Source organism: Erinaceus europaeus, chromosome 17 (genome assembly GCF_950295315.1).
Source record: "Erinaceus europaeus chromosome 17, mEriEur2.1, whole genome shotgun sequence".
NCBI lineage: Eukaryota > Metazoa > Chordata > Mammalia > Eulipotyphla > Erinaceidae > Erinaceus > Erinaceus europaeus.
The window spans coordinates 2,732,529-2,745,421 of NC_080178.1; the positions used below are offsets into that span (position 1 = coordinate 2,732,529).

Here is a 12,893-nt window from a genome sequence, read left to right on the forward strand (position 1 = left end):
CTGGGGAAACTTTCTTTCCTGCCTGAAGCTTCTGAGGTCCCAGATTCAGTGTCCAACACCACCATCAGCCAGAGCTGAGAAGGGCTTTGGTAAAGAAAGACAACCCACAGATAAGGAGCTAGGTATCTCACCAGGTAGGGTGCAGGCCTTGCCCTGAGTACACCTAAGTTCAAGCCCATAGCACTGGGAGAAGCGCTGGGACTGCAGTGTCTGTCTTTCCCTCTCTGTAAGGGGGAAGGGGGTGGCCAGAGAAGTGTGAAATCATGCATGTTCAAGACCCTGCCACACCACCAAAAAAACCAGATTGAGAGTCTATACTCCACCTTGCGACCCCAGGCATGCCACCCCCAGACAGACAGGCGTGATTTCTCCTCTGCAAAGCACGTACAGGCTGAGTTCCAGCCAGGGAGAGGGAAGAGACGGGCTGCTGAAATATGTAACAGGGCAGGGGAGCGGGGATTTCCCTTTGTGAGGTCTGGTCCCTTTGTGAGAGTCAAGACGGAGAAATCCTGTCTCAGCCCTGGTGCTGGTGCTGCGGGGTTCGTTAGAGCAGCGCTGGGAGTCCCGCCAGGGCCGCCGTCCTTCACAGCGGGCAGGAGAAGGCGAGAGGTGGAGCCATCCATCACTCCCCTTGAACACTAGCATGAGGAAGGGAGGCCGAGCAGGAGGTGAGGCTGCAGCAAGGCCTTTCCTGGCAGCCCAGGGCCGCGATCGCGTGCGTGCATCGCAGCAGGAAGCAGACCAAAGTGTGTGCCTGAGCTAGCGCCCGGTGTCCCAAAGGAACCTCCACTCCTGGAACAAGCTTGGGCCTGTCCACCGGCTGAGGGCCTCTGCTTTCTCCCAGGCTACTCCCTACAGCCCTCCGTCCGCACGCAGCCCAGCACCTGCCAACGGTGGAGTCTGGCCAACATTTACCCAGGCTCGGCCCCAGCTCTCTCCCCACTCCTCCTCCAGCCCCTCCCAGGCACACCACTAACCTGCCCGATCACCTGGGCACCCTGATACCAGAAGGGGTGAATGGGTGGCGAGAGGCCGTGACAGGAGCGTTGTAAGAAAGTGCCTTTTATTTCCAAGTACAAAGCCAGGCTGTCGGGATGCTGAAAAGTGCTGGCGAGAGGTCACGGGAGACAAAACCAAGACCCTTTAGCCCGTGCCCATGCCCCTGCCCCTGCCCTGGGGCGGCAGCGAAAGACTGGGGCCAGTCTGAGGGTATCGGGAGCCCACCTGGCAGCCCCCCTGGACTTGGCACCAAACACTGAGGCAACTCTTTGCTCTGGGGGTGGGGGGCAAGAGGCAGTGTCACTTTGGCCTGAGGCCCCAGGAGCTGGGGAGGGCAGAGGGAGGCTGGGGGTGGGGCAGCAGGGGAGAATGAGGCCAGGGTGCCGTCAGCCCCAGACCCTCTCCAGTCTCTGTGACAGAGAAAGTCTTGAGCCCTTGGATAAGTGGATGCGGGTCTGAGGCTTAAGGCTGGAACGCGCAAGGCTGTAGTGTGTGTGTCTGCGTGTGTGTGTGTGTGTATGGGGGGCTGACAGAATCCAGGGGTGCTCAGTCTAGAAGCACCAATCTGGATGGGGTGGTCTCAGGCCCCACCCTCCTCCGTGCCACCCTCCATGCCGGCCTGCCTCACCACCTTCCGGAGCCTGGAAGTGGAGACGCCACCTGCCCCGCCTTGGCCCTGCTCCTGCTCGCGGAAGGCCCGGGTCCTGCTGGCCACCAGGGCGGCGCTGTTGAGCGCGACCACAGACTGGCGGGACTTCAGGGCCGGCCAAGGCCCCTTGCGTGGCTGCCGGCCACACTTGGCCTGGGTGGGCAGAGGGAGGGTCTGGGGAGGGCTTCCATCTGAAGGCTCGCTGGAGAAAACCTTGGCCGGGTGAGAGGAGGGAGGAGCGTCAGGGAAGTCTCTCCGCAGAGTGTTCATTGACTGACTAGAGAAAAGTGGAGCAACCCTTGGGCCACAGTGTCCCCTCCCTCCTCACCGCCTCAGCTCCCCAGCCCTCACGCTGACTCCTTGGCCCCCCAGTAACCCCCTCAGCTCCTGGAGGCCCTTCCTTCATCTGGGCTAAGAGCTCTGGGCGGAAGCTGGGCCTTGACCAGGCTACCCCAGAGGGGCCTTTATGAAAGCCTACAGCCCTCCATCAACCACCCATCTCTCCCTTCCTCCCATACCCCTGCCACCTCCTCCAGGAAGCCTCTGGAATACTCCCTTCTATGGGAAAAGTCCTCCCCCTTGGAGCCCGCCTTGGTCTCCAGTCCCATGGTGGAGAGTGTCCTGCTGGGGCTGCTTCTCAGGGGGCCCATACGGATGCCTGCCCCCCCCAGCTGCCCCCACCTCTCATGGGGCAGCCCCAGCCTGTTCAGCTCTGATGGGACTAAAGGAAGCCCCAAGGTCTGTGTCTGTGCTCAGGTGCCCATGTGGCAGCTGAAATCCAAGGTTCCCCGTTTCCTCTGCCCTATGCCCCCTCCCTTCCAGCCCCCTCCAGCTGTTGCCCGGGCCCCTCCGGAGCCCCCTCACCTCTGGCAGGTTGCTGGCCTCAGGGTCACTCTCCAGCTCCAAGGGGGGCTCCAGGAGGCTGATGGACCTCATGACCCCACGGAGGTTGATCCGGGGCCGGGACCCTGGCTCCTCTTGGGGAGCTGTCTGGCTCTCCTCCAGCTCCACGGCCTTCGCCTCCCCAGTGTCCCCTGGTTCTGGGGGAGGAGGCGGCAGCAGTGCAGAGACCTCGGGGGCCAGGGGCTCCTCAGGGGAGGCGGCCCCCACTTTCTGCTCCCAGACTTGGCTCTGCCGGCTGTGAGGGGAGAGCCGGAGTCAGCCCAGGGCACCCCCCCCCCCCCGCCCCAGTCACTCCCCCCTACCCAGGGCGCTCCATGCCTGGCTGTCAGGATGCCCTGGTAGGTCTGCAGCTGGCGCAGGAAGCCAGGGTTGGGCCGCACCACCGGCCTGCGCTCCTGCACGTGCCGCTGCGCCTGCTCCAGGCTCCAGCCGTACTGCTTCATGGCGTAGGCCACCACCGTGGCCGCCGAGCGGCTCACGCCCATCTTGCAGTGGACCAGCACCCGAGTGCCCTGCGCTCTATAGAGGGGGTGGTAGGGGAGAGCCGATTAGAGGGCATGGGGGGGAGGGCCAGGGGAGGGAGTGGGGAGGCTTAGAAGAGGGCATGGGGGGGTCAGGAGGGAATGGAGGATGGTCAAGAGGGGATGGGGAGGGTCAAGAGGGAATGGGGGGAGGGCCAACAAGGAATGGGAGAGGCTCATCTGAGAGGGCACAAGAGGATGGGGCAGTGACCTCGCCGCCTCCACAAATCGGTGTGTCTCTTTCCAGCAGGGCAACAGCTGGGCGGCCTCGTCGTCCCACACACGCACGTTGTGGTAGATGAAGCGCTCTGGGAAGAAGTTGTCGATCTCTCGGGCCATGTTGAGGATGTGGCTGACCCTGAGGCAGAGGACCAGGGCGGGGGGGGGGGGGTCCCCAGGGCCCATTAGTTCTGGTCACAAAGTCCAATGAGGGGAACCCAGTTACAGCCGAAGAGGGTGACTGTGGGCCCTGAGACTCCCCTACCCAGGGAGCCTGGCGAGGTGCCCAGGGGAGGGTGGCACTGAGGGGAGCGCCCAGGGCACCACTTCTGCAGCCAGGAGGGGACGCACTGGCTAGCGCTCTGGACTTAGAAGCATGAGGTTTGATCCCCAGCATCACATGTACCAGAGTGACGTTCTGTTTGTCCCACTCTTTTGCTGTTAAAAACGTTACTATTGGGAGTCGGGCGGTAGCGCAGCAGGTTAAGCACAGGTGGCACAAAGCACAAGGAGCCGTGTAAGGATCCCGGTTCGAGCCCCCGGCTCCCCACCTGCAGGGGAGTCACTTCACAGGCGGTGAAGCAGGTCTGCAGGTGTCTGTCTTTCTCTCCCCCTCTCTGTCTTCCCCTCCTCTCTCCATTTCTTTCTGTCCTATCCAACAACGACAACAACAATAATAACTACAGCAATAAAACAACATGGGGAACAAAAGGGAATAAATAAATTAAATATTTAAAAAATTACTATTTAGTGGTCCGGGAGGTGGCACAGTGATAAAGCTTTGGACTCTCAAGCATGAGGTCCCGAGTTCAATCCCTGGCAGCACACATGCCAGAGTGATGTCTGGTTCTTTCTCCGCTATCTTTCTCATAAATAAATAAATAAATAAATAAAAATTACTATTTAAAGAATTGTTTAGTGGTCCAGGAGGTGGCTCAGTGGATAAAGCACTGGACTCGCAAGCATGAAGTCCCAAGTTCAATGCCCGGCAGCACGTGTACCAGAGTGATGTCTGGTTCTCTCTCTCTCTCTCTCTCCTCCTTTCTTACAAATAAATAAATTATTAAAAAAGAACTGCTTACTTGTATTCATTTGTTTATTGGACAGAGACAGAGAGAAGTCAAGAGGGAAGAGAGAGACAGAAAGGGAGAGAACACCTGCAGCCCTGCTTCAGCACTCACGAAGCTTTCCCTCTGCAGGTGGGGACTGGGGCTTGAACTGTAATGTGCACTCAACCAGGTGCTCTACCGTTGGGCCCCCAAATATTCTGTTATATTTAAAATATTTTATTATATTTAAAATATGTTATTATATTTAAAATATTTTATTTTGGGGCTGGGTGGTGGCGCAACTGGTTGAGTGCACATATTATAATGTGCAAGGACCCAGGTTCAAGTCCCCAGTCCCCACCTGCAGGGGGAAAGCTTCACAAGTGGCATAAGGACCCTGGTTCGAGCCCCCAGCTCCCCACCTGCAGGGGAGCCACTTCACAGGCGGTGAAGCAGGTGTGCAGGTGTCTGTCTTTCTCTCCCCCTCTCTGTCTTCCCTCCTCTCTCTATTTCTCTCTGTCCTATCCAACAACGACGCATCAATAACAACAATTTAAAAAAGATTTTATTTATTATTGAGATGGGGGAGAGACAAAGAACTAGAGCGTCACTCTGCTACATGTGCTGCTGGGGGTTGAACTCAGGACCTCGTGCTTAAGAGTCCAACACTTTATGCACTGTGCCACCTCCCAGATCAAAATTATTTTATTTTAATTTTTTATTATTTATTTTCCCTTTTGTTGCCCTTATTGCTTTTTTAATTGTTGTAGCTCTTATTGTTGTTGTTATTGATGTCATTGTTGTTGGCTAGGACAGAGAGAAATGGAGAGAGGAGGGGAAGACAGAGAGGGGGAGAGAAAGACAGACACCTGCAGACCTGCTTCACCACCTGGGAAGCGACTCCCCTGCAGGTGGGGAGCCGGGGGCTCGAACTCGGATCCTTACGCCGGTCCTTGCGCTTCGCACCATGTGCGCTTAACCCGCTGTGCTACCTCCCAACCCCCACTCATTTTATTTTTATTTTTTATATTTATTTATTCATTCATGACCTTTTGTTGCCCTGGTTGCTTTACTGTTGTAGTTATTGATGTTGTTGTTGTTGTTGGATAGGACAGAGAGAAACGGAAAGAGGAGGGGAAGACAGAGAGGGAGAGAAACAATCCCCTGCAGGTGGGGAGCCGGGGGCTCAAACCGGGATCCTTACGCCGGTCCTTGCGCTTTGCGCCATGTGCGCTTAACCTGCTGCGCTACCGCCCGACTCCCAATAATTTTATTTTATTGCAACCAGGGCTATTGCTGGGGCTCAGTGCTGGCACTACAAATCCACTGTTCCATGTAACACTCTTTTCTTTTCTTTTATAAAAAATATATTTAAATTTCTTTATTATCTTTATTTATTGGACAAAGACAGCCAGAAATTGAGAGGGAAGGGGGTGAGAGAGATGGGGAAAGACACCTGCAGCCCTGCTTCACCACTTGTGAAGCTTTCCCCCTGCAGGTATGAACCAGGAGCTTGACCCCGGGTTCTTGTCCACTGTAACCACCAGGTGCGCCACCATCCGGCCCCATTTCTTTCTTTCTATTATACTTTATAGGACAGAGCAATTGAGAGGGGATGGAAGATAGGGAGAGAGAAAGAGAAACCTCCAGACCTGCTTAGTCCCTCGTGAAGTGCCCCTTGGAGGTGGGGAGTGGGGGCTCGAACCTGGGTTCTTGCACATGGTACTATGTGTGCTTAACTGAGTGCACCACTGCCTGACCCCCAAAAGTTTTTAATTTTTTAAAAAGATTTTATTTATTTATTAATGAGAAACATAGGAGGAGAGCGAAAGAACCAGACATCACCCTGGTACATGTGCTGCCGGGATTGAACTCAGGACCTCATGCTTGAGAGTCTCATGCTTTATCCACTGCGCCACCTCCCAGACCGCTTTTTTTTTTAAAAAAGAATTTATTTATTTATTAATGATAAAGACAGGAGGAGAGAGAGAGAGAGAGAGAAAGAACCAGACATCACTCTGGTACATGTGCTGCCGGGGACTGAACTCAAGACCTCATGTTTGAGAGTCTGAAGTTTTATCCTTTGCGCCACCTCCTGGACCACGAGTTTTTAAATTTTTATTCATTGATTAATTTATTGATTGGATAGAGACAGAGTAATCAAGAGATAAGGGGGAGATAGAGAGGGAAAGAGACAGAGAGACACCTGCAGCCCTGCTTCACCACTTGTGAAGCTTCCCTGCTGCAGCTGGGGTCTGGGGGTTTGAACCCAGTTCCTTGAGCATGGTAACAGGTATGCACTACCAGGCGTGCCATCAGCTGGCTCCCATTATTTTTTTTTAAAAAAATTAATTAATTTGTGCCGGGAGGTGGCGCAGTGATAAAGCTTTGGACTCTCAAGCATGAGGTTCTGAGTTCGATCCCTGGCAGCACATGTGCCAGAGTGATGTCTGGTTCTTTCTCTCCTCCTATCTTTCTCATAAATAAATACAATCTTTAAAAAATTAATTTATTAGGGAGTTGGGCAGTGGCATGGCGGGTTAAGCGCACGTGGCGCAAAGCGCAAGGACCGGCATAACGATCCCGGTTCGAGACCCCGGCTCCCCACCTGCAGGGGAGTTGCTTTAAAAGTGGTGAAGCAGGGCTGCAGGTGTCTGTCTTTCTCTCCCTCTCTCTGTCTTCCCCTCCTCTCTCCATTTCCCATCCAACAACAATGACATCAATAACAACAACAATCCCCACCTGCAGGGGGAAAGCTTTGCGAGTGGTGAAGCAGGGCTGCAGGTGTCTATCTCCTCCTTCCCTCTCGATTTCTGGCTGTTTCTATCCAACAAATAAAGATAATAATAAAAAAATAACCACAACAATGTTAAACAACAAGGGTAACAAAAGGGAAAATAAATAAATATTAAAAAATTAATTTATTTATTATTCATTTATTTTTTTTTTTTACCAGAGCACTGCTTAGCTCTGGCTTATGGTGGTGCAAGGGATGGAACCTGGGACTTTGCAGCCTCAGGCATGAGAGTCTGTTTGAATTTGTTTTAACTTTTATTGAGAGATACTGAGAGAAAGATACACACAGAGAGAGGCTAGAGCACTGCTCAGCTTTGGGGATTGAACCTGAGACCTTTGGTGACTCAGGCATGAAAGTCTTTTTGCATAACCATTATGCTGTCTCCCTAAAATCGATAACTTTTTATTTTATTTTAAATTTTATTTTATTATCTTTATTTATTTATTGGACAGACAGAGCCAGAAGTTGAGAGGGAAGGGCATGATAGAGAGGGAGAGAGACAGAGACGCCTGCAGCCCTGCTTCACCACTTGTGAGCTTTCCCTCTGCAGGTGGGGACTGGGGGCTCGAGCCCTGGGTCCTACTGCATTGTAACAGCACTCAACCAGGTGCACCACCTCCCAGCCTTGATAACTTTTTTTTAATTAAAAGAGAACCACTTTGTGGTCCTGGAGGTGGCACAGCGGATAAAGCATTGGACTCTCAAGCATGAGTTCAATGCCTGGCAGCACATGTACCAGAGTGACGTCTGGTTCTTTCTCTCTCCCTGTCTTTTTCATTAATAAATAAATAAAATCTGTTAAAAAAAAAAAAACAGAGAGAGAGAGAGAGAACCACTTCTGAGAGTTAGTCTGTAGCAGCAGGGTAGGAAGCAGGGCTGTGACTGGCAGTGACAGGCTGGGAGACAGGCCCAGAGGAGGGGAGGCAGAGAGGGGTGTGGTCCTGGCAGGGGGCTACCTGTTTCTCTGCAGCTCCTCCAGGTTGGCTGCATTCCACTCGGAGCCCTGTGGACAGACAGACAGACAGACAGATGGGCAGGAGGCTCTCCCCACCCTGCAGTGGTGCTCCCGCCTCCCTCCCCCGTTCTCTCACCAGGTAGAGGTGCGGAAAGATCATGGACGCACGGTCACGCTGCGCCATGAGCAGAAGCATCTGGTTGTCGATGAAGTCACGGGACCGTTGCAGCGGGTAGCCCAGGCGCCGCTCCAGGGCCTGGCGGATCTGTGGGCAGGGCACAGGCTCAGGGGGGCCCGGGGGAGGACAGCCCTGCCGGCCCCTGGCACTCTGCCCACCTCTTTAGAAGTGACGCTGTCCAGGTCGCTGACCTCCAGCACCTCCCACAGCCCAGCACGGATGGCCTCCTCCATCTGCTCCTGCTCAGAGGGCCTGGGAGCCAGCAGAGCCATCAGGGCACAGCCAGCCCACCCCCCGGGGGACCCAGACCTGCCCCCCTCGCCTCCCACACTGACCGGCCGGGCTCGGTGCTGGGCGGCCGCAGGGACTCCAGGTCAGCCATGGCCGTCCACTCGTTGAGGCAGCTCCGGTTGGAGCTCAGCTGGTCCTGGTAGTGGCCAGCCCAGGTGAGGGCGCTGCCTCCGGGCACAAGCCCACTGCCCAGAGCGGCCTCGCAGGCCTGGTGCAGCACCTGCAGCGTGGCCCTGGGGCCGAGAGAGAGTGGGTGACGCTGCCTCCCTGCTGCCCCTGCCCAGCAGCCAGGCCAAGCTGGGGGAGGGAGGCCCTTACCACATGGTCTGGATGGAGATGGGCTTGAAGATCCGGCTCTGCCCTCCGGAAGTCACACTGAAGCCCCTGCAAGGGACCAGGAGGGGACAGGTCCTGAGAGCCCCACCCGCAGCGCAGGCCACCCTGGGAAGCCTCCCCTCAGAACATGTGCAAACCACCCAAGCATCCAATGAGACTCATTTCAGAGGCCTGAGGGTGGCACAGGGGTGAGAGCTTTGGACTCTCAAGAATGAAGTCCGAGTTCAAGTCCCAGCACTGCATGTGCCAGAGTGATGCTCTGGTTTCCTTTCTCTCATGCTAATAAAGGAATACATGGGACAGGGACAGACAGCATAATGGTTATGCAAAGAAACTCTCAAGCCTGAGGCTCTGAAGTCCTGGGTTGAACTCCATCACCACCGTAAGCCAGAGCTAAGCAGTGCCCTGGTTAAAGAAAAAAAAAGAGGAAGGGAGTTGGCCAGTAGCGCAGCTGGTTAAGCGCAAAGCGCAAGGACCGGCATAAGGATCCCGGTTCGAGCCCCCGGCTCCCCACCTGCAGGGGAGTCACTTCACAGGCGGTGAAGCAGGTCTGCAGGTGTCTATCTTTCTCTCTCCCTCTCTGTCTTCCCCTCCTCACTCCATTTCTTTCTGTCCTAGCTAACAACAACAACATCAATAACAACAACAACTACAACAACAATAAAAAAAAAACAAGGGCAACAAAAGGGAAAATAAATAAGTATATATAAAAAATTTAAAAAGGAATATTTTAAATTATATTTTTATTTATTAGAGAGAGAGAGAAGCCGAAGCATCACTCCGGACCTCGTTTTGAGAATTTACGCCCCCAAGACTACAATATTTCCTTTTTTAATAAACATTTTTAAAATTTTATTTATTGGATAGAGACAGCCATAAATCGAGAGGAAGAAGGGAGATAGACAAGGAGAAAGACAGAGAGACACCTGCAACCCTGCTTCACCACTTGCAAAGCTTTCCCCCTGCAGGTGGGGACTGGGGGCTTGAACCCGGGTCCTTGTGCACTGTAATATGTGTGCTCAACCAGGTGCGCCACCACCCGGCCCTCTAATAAATATTTTTTTATATTTTATTTTATTTTATTATTATTATTTTTTAACCAGAGCACTGTTCAGCTCTGACTTATGGTGGTGCAGAGGATTGAACCTGGGGACTTTGGAGCCTCAGGCATGAAAGTCTCTTTGCATAACCATTATGCTGTCTACCCCTGCCCAATTTTATTCTTTTTTAAGATTTTAAAATTTTATTTATTAATGAGAAAGACAGGAGGAGAGAGAGAGAGAGAGAGAGAGAGAGAGAAAGAACCAGACATTATTCTGGTACATGTGCTGCCAGGGACTGAACTCAAGACGTCATGCTTGAGAATCCATTGCTTTATCCATTGCACCACCTCCCAGACCACTACAACAAATCTCCAATAGGCAAAGACTCATTTTCCTCACATTGGTGGCTGAGGCCCAGAGAAGCTAGGTAACACATAGGAAATATGTAGCAGGACAGGGAGGCCCCAGTTCCAGTCCCCTGGTCACATGGTGTCCCCTCCCAGACATCACGCTCCGGCCGCCCTCTCCTTACCCATCTCCATCAAGGTACACCTGGGTGTCACTCCAGAGAGGCAGGACTAGGCCCAGTGTACAGCTAGGGGATCTGGCAGGGGCAGAGGGAGAATTGTTGTCCCCCAGCTCCTGACTTCTATCCCCTTCCTCCCTCCCCCTTCCTCCTCCTCCTCCTCCTCCTCTCCCACCTGCTGTCCGGGAAGTCTACCCCCAGGAGCACCGTTTCATCCTGGCTGTCGCTGGGGGAGACCACCAGCAGGTAGCGGAGCCTTGGGGGTCGGGCTGCCTCCAGCTGGGCTGCCTGGGGGAGGTGGAGGAAGCCCAGGGTCAGCACACCCCTGGGCCTAGCACAGCTAGACCCACAGCCTGCTCCGGCCACCCCCACCCCAAAGCCCAGATCAGGCCAGAGCACCCAACCCCATGGTTCCCAACTTTGTAATTTCGTGAGTCTGCAAAGTGTTAATTATTAAGGGTTTTCCAGTGTAGCAAGAAGGAAGGATAGATACAGACGGCCCAGTTTTTGTGTTCAGAGTTGGGGCCTTGTGTACGTGTGAGTTCACTGCCCCTGCTGCTTCTCATTCAGAGGTAGCGAGATAAAGAAAGAGACACCACGACACCTGAGCTTCTTCTGGTGCTGTTATCACCTCTCTTGCAGCGCCAGGGCTCAACGCTGGGTCATGTGCACACCAGTGCAGGCAGTCTTCCTGCAAGCTATCCCTCCTGCCCTCGCAAGGTTTTTAGAAACCCTTTCAGTCGCCAGTACCATCATTTCATTCGGTAAATGTTTCTCACCAAGGAAGCACTCACGATAGGAACCCCCCCCCCCAGGACTCATTCAGCCTCCCTAAAGACCCCAAGCTGTGGCCCTGCTACACTGTGATTGTCACATGTGCATCTGGAGCACCTTGAATCTGATGGGTCCACGGGCTCAAGCGGGGCAGATGCCCAGTCTGGGGGCCCCCTACCCCCAAACACTCTGGCCCTGCTCAGGCCTCACCAGACGGATGTCGTCCTGCGGCCTCAGTAGCTGCACCATGAGGCGCAGGTGCCGGCTCTGCTCCTGCTCCTGCTCCTGCTCCTGCAGGCCGTGCTCCCCCGGCTCTGCGTCCTTCTGCTCCCCGGGCTCCGAGTCCAGCTGGGCACCAGGGGGCTGGTCCTCACCCAGGGGTGCCCCCGCTGGCTCGGGGCCGGCCTCCGCCACATCTCCCTCGTCCCCGCTGTCCTGCAGACCCAGGACCGTGCCTCGGAGCACGGCAAAGCTCTGCCTAGTTGGATAGAACGGGGGTGGGGGGGTGTCTGGCCTGTCCCTGTGGGTCAGGGGGTCTGGGGGAGAGGCCTGAGCATGCTGCCACCATCCTCAGAGACCCCTTCCCTACTCTGTGATTCCCCCAGCAATTCTGCCAAGTCAGGCAGGTGCCCCCCACTTTCCACCCCACCTGCCTGACTCAGCAAAGTATGGCCACTCAGTCCCGGGGGGGGGGGTGGACACCCAGGGGTCAGTCCATGGCTCTGTCATCTCATCCTGCCCTTTGGCCTGGAGCCGGGTCCAGGAGACGGCTGAAGGGGCCCCCATTGATGGGATGATGGAGGAAAGATGAAGGAATAGTGAGTGCCCCCCACCCACCGTGCCCGCAGCAACAGAGTGGTGAGCTTTGCTGGAAGCCCTGGGTGGCAGAAGCTGGGCACTGGCTGGGGCGTGTCTGCGCGTGTGCGTGGGGCTCACCTGCGCTGGAGTCGGCCTCTGCGCTTGGCCGCCCAGTCCTGCAGAGAAAGCGACCCGGGCGCGGTGGGTGAGGGGACCTGTCCGGTCTCCCCGGGCTCTCCCCGGGCTGCTGGGCGGGGCTGTGGCGTTCGGGCAGGGGAAGCGGAGCAGGTGGCCCCGCTGGGCCCCCCCAGCGCAGGCCCAGGTAGGGCAGCCGGGTGAGGGTGGGCAGGTGCGCAGCTGCCCGACGGCATGGCCCCGATTTGGGCGTCGAAGTGGGGAGGCCTTCTCAGGCTGGGCTGGCCCTTGGGGCTCAGGGTCACCCTCCACGACCTCTGCCAGTTTGAGACGCAGGGTGGACCCTCCCCACACCCCCGGCTCGAGGGAGTGGACGCTCCCCCGCAGCCCGCGCCCGCCCGCCGTCCAAGTCCCACGGGCAGCCAACTGCGTGGGCAGGACCCCAGACGAGCGGACTCACCGGGCGCTCCACGGGCGTGGCATGGCCACTGGCCGGGGGCGAACGACTCACGGTGACCAGGGCCATGTGGCCAGGCTGGGGGCACCGGGCGCGGCCCCCTCCGACCGCCCGCAGGACCAGGAAGGAGCGCCTGGAGCCAGCCGGCCCAAAGCTTCCTCGCCCGCGGCCCTTAAAGGGCCAGACGCGCGTCCAGCTCGCCCGCCGGACCGGCTCCCAGTGGCCGCGCCCCTCCCCTCGCGTCTCCGGCGCTGGCCCGCCCC

At 55.9% G+C, this 12,893-nt stretch overlaps 1 protein-coding gene across 1 annotated transcript; it reads right to left on the bottom strand.

The window, feature by feature from the left end:
- Window positions 1-1,046: 1,046 nt before the first annotated feature.
- On the bottom strand, window positions 1,047-12,864 carry SSH3 (slingshot protein phosphatase 3). The gene is made up of 14 exons (XM_060175939.1): window positions 12,634-12,864; window positions 12,177-12,214; window positions 11,451-11,718; window positions 10,642-10,754; window positions 10,473-10,544; window positions 8,880-8,945; window positions 8,606-8,794; window positions 8,429-8,522; window positions 8,229-8,357; window positions 8,094-8,140; window positions 3,284-3,430; window positions 2,870-3,070; window positions 2,513-2,786; window positions 1,047-1,861 (listed from the first exon to the last, which is right to left on the bottom strand). The coding sequence occupies exons 1-14, from the start codon at window positions 12,697-12,699 to the stop codon at window positions 1,580-1,582; spliced, it is 1,986 nt and encodes a 661-aa protein (XP_060031922.1). The 5' UTR covers window positions 12,700-12,864; the 3' UTR covers window positions 1,047-1,579.
- Window positions 12,865-12,893: the final 29 nt, after the last annotated feature.

Excerpts from the sequence above, each read along its gene's own strand:
- SSH3 (XM_060175939.1), bottom strand. The coding sequence starts at position 12,699 with ATGGCCCTGGTCACCGTGAGTCGTTCGCCCCCGGCCAGTGGCCATGCC. Across the intron at positions 10,755-11,450 it reads CGCAGGACGACATCCGTCTG|GCAGCCCAGCTGGAGGCAGC; the intron begins GTGAGGCCTGAG and ends CACCTCCCCCAG. Across the intron at positions 2,787-2,869 it reads CAGGGCATCCTGACAGCCAG|CCGGCAGAGCCAAGTCTGGG; the intron begins GCATGGAGCGCC and ends CTCCCCTCACAG.